At 60.6% G+C, this 4818-nt stretch overlaps 1 protein-coding gene across 1 annotated transcript in view; it reads left to right on the top strand.

The window, feature by feature from the left end:
• Positions 1-4: 4 nt before the first annotated feature.
• The window catches only part of SNED1 (sushi, nidogen and EGF-like domains 1), a gene marked incomplete at its 5' end in the record, with an annotated part of 17849 nt that continues 13035 nt past the window's right edge, over positions 5-4818 (top strand). Inside the window, 8 exons of the mRNA XM_009076104.1 lie at positions 5-289; positions 730-870; positions 1540-1702; positions 2561-2686; positions 2802-2915; positions 3650-3754; positions 3998-4146; positions 4571-4697. Of these exons, the coding sequence (XP_009074352.1) occupies positions 5-289; positions 730-870; positions 1540-1702; positions 2561-2686; positions 2802-2915; positions 3650-3754; positions 3998-4146; positions 4571-4697 (1210 nt within the window). The remainder of the gene's footprint in view (positions 290-729; positions 871-1539; positions 1703-2560; positions 2687-2801; positions 2916-3649; positions 3755-3997; positions 4147-4570; positions 4698-4818) is intronic.

Raw genomic sequence — 4818 nt, 5'->3', positions numbered from 1 at the left:
GGTAAACAACAACGGGATCATCTCTTTCCTGAAGGAGGTCTCCCAGTTCACACCGGTGGCCTTCCCCATCTCCAAGGACCGGCGTGTGGTCGCTGCTTTCTGGGCGGACGTGGATAACCGGCGGGCAGGGGATGCGTATTACCGGGAGAGCACCGAGCAGCCCATCTTGGAGAGAGCGAGCAGGGACATTGTGCAGTATTTCCCTGAGTTCCCGGCGTTCTCGGCACAGTGGGTCTTCATCGCCACTTGGTACCGAGTCACCTTCTTCGGGGGCAGCTTGTTTTCACCCGTGAGTAGCTGGGGCAAGGCAGCCACCCCACCTCTGTGCCTTCCACGGCAGGGCTGAGCTGACCATCGTGGCTCCGTCGCGATACCTTACTGTGTCAGAGCAATGCCAGGCTGGCAAAACCAAACCCCCCTCTTTGTGCCACATGGAAGCTGGACATCACTAGCAGCCCCTTCCTGAGCAGTAGTGAGGCAGCGTTTGCCTTCCAGATGCCCGATATCCACCTTTCACCCCATTTTTCCTGTTACCCTGGGAGGAGAAGTGAGCTGGTCTGGCTGGGGATCACAACAACTTAGAGTTAAATCTAATTAAACTCCAGTGCCTTTGCTTGCAGAGGAGGACTGGGGCTCAAAGAAACACCCTGTTGCTGAGTGCTCTTCCCATCACTTTGTTTTCTGACCGGTTCATCTTCTCTCACTGCTTTCTTCCCCTCCCTGCTTCAGGTAAACACTTTCCAGATTGTCCTCATCACGGACGGCAAGCTCTCCTTCACCATCTTCAACTATGAGTCCATCACCTGGACCACGGGTATGCACGCCAGCAGTGGGGGGGACTTTGCTGGGCTCGGCGGCATTGCGGCACAGGTAAGCGGCGAATCTGCCCCGTGAGCTCGTGGCTCCTGGTCAGGTTTTTGGGAGGTGGAAAGCCTTTCCCTGCTTGCTTTTTTCTTTTTTTCCATCAGAGTTCTTAAATATCCATGTGTGCTCTGGCTCCCAAAGCTGAGACCATACAGGGGGCTTTGTTATCCTGAAACCACAGGTCTTTGCCTTGGCTGCTGCCTCATAGTCCCTTTTCCTTCCTAACCTCGGCCTTTAAGAGCAGCTGCCACAGTCAGCACAGCTTTCGCTTGTATTTTTATTTCATCCCTGTGTGTGTTGTGTTTAAGGGGAAAAAAGCCAACACCCACACCCGCAAAAACCCCAGTACCCGCTCAGATGTGTGAATTTACCGGCAGCTGATTCGTGCTTGGCATTTCGCCCGCAGCCTGCAGCAGGCAGGATGCTGCAGGTGGAAAGGAAGCGAATGGGATTTGAATCCCAGGGGAGGGATTGAGTGGACCAGGCGACTGCCTTGCCCTGTCATCCCAGCGTGTGGACAGGGCTGAGCACTGGCCAGTGGCATGTAGGTGGAGACAGCTGGTCCACGCAGCGCCGCCAGCTGCACTGAATGGCCAGAGGGACAGTCCAGGAGCTCCAGCTGCCTTCGTCCATGCACTAGTGATGTCTCTTTACCCTCTGCCCTTGTCCTCCCAGGCAGGTTTTAACGCTGGTGATGGAAAGCGCTACTTCAACATCCCTGGATCCCGCACTGACGACATGGCTGACGTGGAGATGACGACAAATGTGGGTATCCCCGGGCGCTGGGTGTTCAGAATCGATGATGCCCAGGTGCAAGTGGGGGGCTGCAGCAATACAAGTAAGAGGACAGCAGTTAGGTTTACTTAATTCCCAACCCAACCCCACACTGTTCTCCAGCCCCGTCTTTCCCTGCCTCAACCCCCACCTCGGCGGGGTGGAGGAGATGGCTCAGAGGGCTTGGGGAGGGAGGGAAGGCAGCCACGGGAAGACTGTCTTCAGCATCGTCTGTGCCTGGGGATGGCACCCATGGGTGCCCTGGGGCTGGGAAGGGGCTGGGGGAGCAAGACCTCTGAGACTGAAAGAGCCTGTGGGGAGCAATGAGGGAGCCTGGGGAGGAGGTGATGGCCACAGGTGGGACCCTACCAGCCTGATGCTGCACGAGGGGCCAGCACTCTTAAGGGGGTGCACATGGCCATCGGTCCCAGGAGGCTGTGCTGAGCCATGTGGAGGGCGGCTGAGTGCCAGTCTGCCCTGTGGGCCCACATTGCCAGGGTCTGGGCCACGCTTCCTCCCCCAGGGGCCCTGATACGTCCCCTGTGGAGCTGCTGACCTACCTCCCGTTCCTCATCCCCCCTCCCCCGGCTGCGTTTCCCATCACGATCTGCGTGTGTCTCGCGTTATCGGTGGATTCGCTGTACATGGGCTCTCCTGTCCCCTTTCCCTCTGCCCTGGATGATAAGTGAGCGCATGTTCATGTCCCCCCCAGCCAGTGGGGCAGGAGGAATAAAACTGCCCCCTGTCCCAGGGGAGCCCGCGAGGAGCAGAGCCTGCCCCGTGGGCAGGCAGGCAGCCCCATGGCTCCCCATGCACCCCGGGGAGCTGGGCGGGGGCAGGGACAGACCCAGGTGTGGCTGGAAGGTGGTGGGTGAGCCCTGCCAGGGTGGGGGCTGATGGGGGGCACTGCCTGTCCCCACAGCCTCAGTCTGCCTGACGCTGCGGCCCTGTCTGAACGGGGGGAAGTGTATCGAGGACTGCATCACGGGAAACCCCTCCTACACCTGCTCCTGCCTGGCCGGCTTCACTGGGAAGAGGTGCCACGTTGGTGAGTGCTTGCCCCGCGCTCTCGCTCTGCCGTGGGAGCAGGTCTCTCCCAGTCTGTGTGTCCCTACGGCTTGCCCTGCCCTGAGCTCCCGACCCCACCTGGGGATCTGTTGCAGATGTGGAGGAGTGTCTATCCCACCCGTGTCAGAATGGAGCCACCTGCCTCAATGGCGCTGGCAGCTTCACCTGCAGGTGCCCACCAGGCTTCAGAGGCAACAACTGTGAGACTGGTGAGCAGCATGGCAGAGACCCCAGGCTTGAGGGGCACTGCTGCTCCTGGGGAGGCTCTTCAGACCACGGCTCCTGCAGTAGCTGCTGGGCTCGAGTGGTTTGTGACAGCCAGCTTGGATTTCAGCTTGCTGCAGGCGAAGGAAGCTTTTCTCTGGCTGTGAGCCCTTCCTGCTGCTGACTCTTCCAAGGGCTTGGCTCAGCGCTGCTGCCAGCACTCTCCCACCACCACTCCCCTTAGCGAGAGAAGCTGGTGGTCAGTGCTCAGACAGAAGCCTCAGAGGCCCTGCTTTCGCAGATGATGCTCTGGTCCCGAGCCCTTTGTAGCCAGTGGGGACCCTCCCAGTTGCTGTCAGGGGCTGTGGTGACTGGTTTTCCCCGCTGCTGGCCTCCACCTGCCAGTGGAAGTGCCGCCAGAGCGTTTGGCTCCCAGCGAACTACCATGCTGGTGGAGAAGGAGAGAAGGGAGTTGACCTTCAGGAAAGGGAGGGAGGGAGGAAGAAATGCCCGGCGAGGCACAGTGGCATCCAGGAGGTGCAGGGGCTTGAAAGAGCTGAGCTGCCCAGGGAAGGGTTTTGGGGGTAGTCACGACTGGGGCCATGGCTGCTGCATCCTGCCAGAGGGTGTGTTGGAGGCTCCGTGCTGTGCTTTCTGCTTGGCTCACGTGTGTAGAGGGTGCTATGTGCTGGTCCTGTGCCTAGGTTCACCCCCCTCTTTTTTTGGTATTCCTCTGCAGCAGAGTTGCCCTGTGAGAGCAGGGTGTGCCAGAACGGCCAGGTGGTGAACGGGACAGCAGCATGCTTGTGCCAGCCGGGGTACGCAGGAGTGGACTGCCAAACAGGTGAGTGGCAGCAGCAGGCACTGGGTAGAGATGGTGACTGTTCACACCTTGGTAAGATGCCTTCCCACCCAGCTTCACTCCTGGATGTAGTTTTGGGAGGGGAGCACTCGGAATTGACAGCGGCACGGATGTTTTTCTGTCCATTGCCTTCACCCTCCCAAGCATCATCTGGGCAGGGAGGCACCGTGTGAGCTGGCTGTGCCCACACATGACCTGACCAGCCCTCCTGGCCTCTGCTTGCAGAGGTGAACGAGTGCGAGTCCAGCCCGTGCCTGAATGGTGGGCACTGCGTCGACCTGGTCGATAACTTCACCTGTGTGTGCCTGGAGCCCTTCGTGGGACAGCGCTGCGAAACAGGTGTCTGCGTCCTGGGATGGCCCATGCCAGGGACTGTGTCCCCCGTGTCCTTCTGGCTCCTCTCCTGAGGCCAGGCCCTGCTCATCGCTCACTCCTGTGCTTTCCCCTTCCCAGATTCCTCATCCTGCGAGGACCGGAGCTGCAGGAACCGGCAGACGTGCAACTACATCCGCCCCGGCCGCTACATCTGCACCTGCTCCCCGGGTTATTATGGAAACAACTGCCAGTACGGTGCGTGAGGTCGTGCCTCGAGCAGCCTGGCGTGGGGCACGGGCAGGGGCCGATGGCTGCAAAGGGGCTGTGTTCGTCATGGGTAGAACCGGCGGGCAGCTCCCGCAGAGGAGCTGTGGAGCTGCCAGGAAGAAAATCCTTCCCGTGGGGCTGCTTGGGTGTGCTGGAGTGTCTGGTGGGACGCGCAGGGCGGTGGTGTCCCGGCCCCGGGCTGGCCCCGAGGCTCAGTGTGCCTGTCCCTGCAGGCGGGGCCCGCCGTCCAACCCGTGCCAGAACGCGGGCAGCTGCCTGGAGACCGAGCAGGGCTACGTCTGCGAGTGCCAGGAGGGCTACGCAGGGCGGGACTGTCGAGACCGTGAGTACCAGCCGAGGGATCTTGCTGGTGAGGTGCAGTGTCTCCAGGGCAGCTTTCTCACTCCTGAGGGGGAGAAGCAGCAGCCTCAGAGAGCCTGTTCAGGGCTCCGGATCTCTCCTGC

The sequence above is a fragment of the Acanthisitta chloris genome, unplaced genomic scaffold (genome assembly GCF_000695815.1).
Source record: "Acanthisitta chloris isolate BGI_N310 unplaced genomic scaffold, ASM69581v1 scaffold6626, whole genome shotgun sequence".
NCBI classification, from domain to species: domain Eukaryota; kingdom Metazoa; phylum Chordata; class Aves; order Passeriformes; family Acanthisittidae; genus Acanthisitta; species Acanthisitta chloris.
The sequence above is the reverse complement of the archived record's forward strand: the minus strand, read 5'-3'. Positions and strand labels throughout refer to the sequence as shown.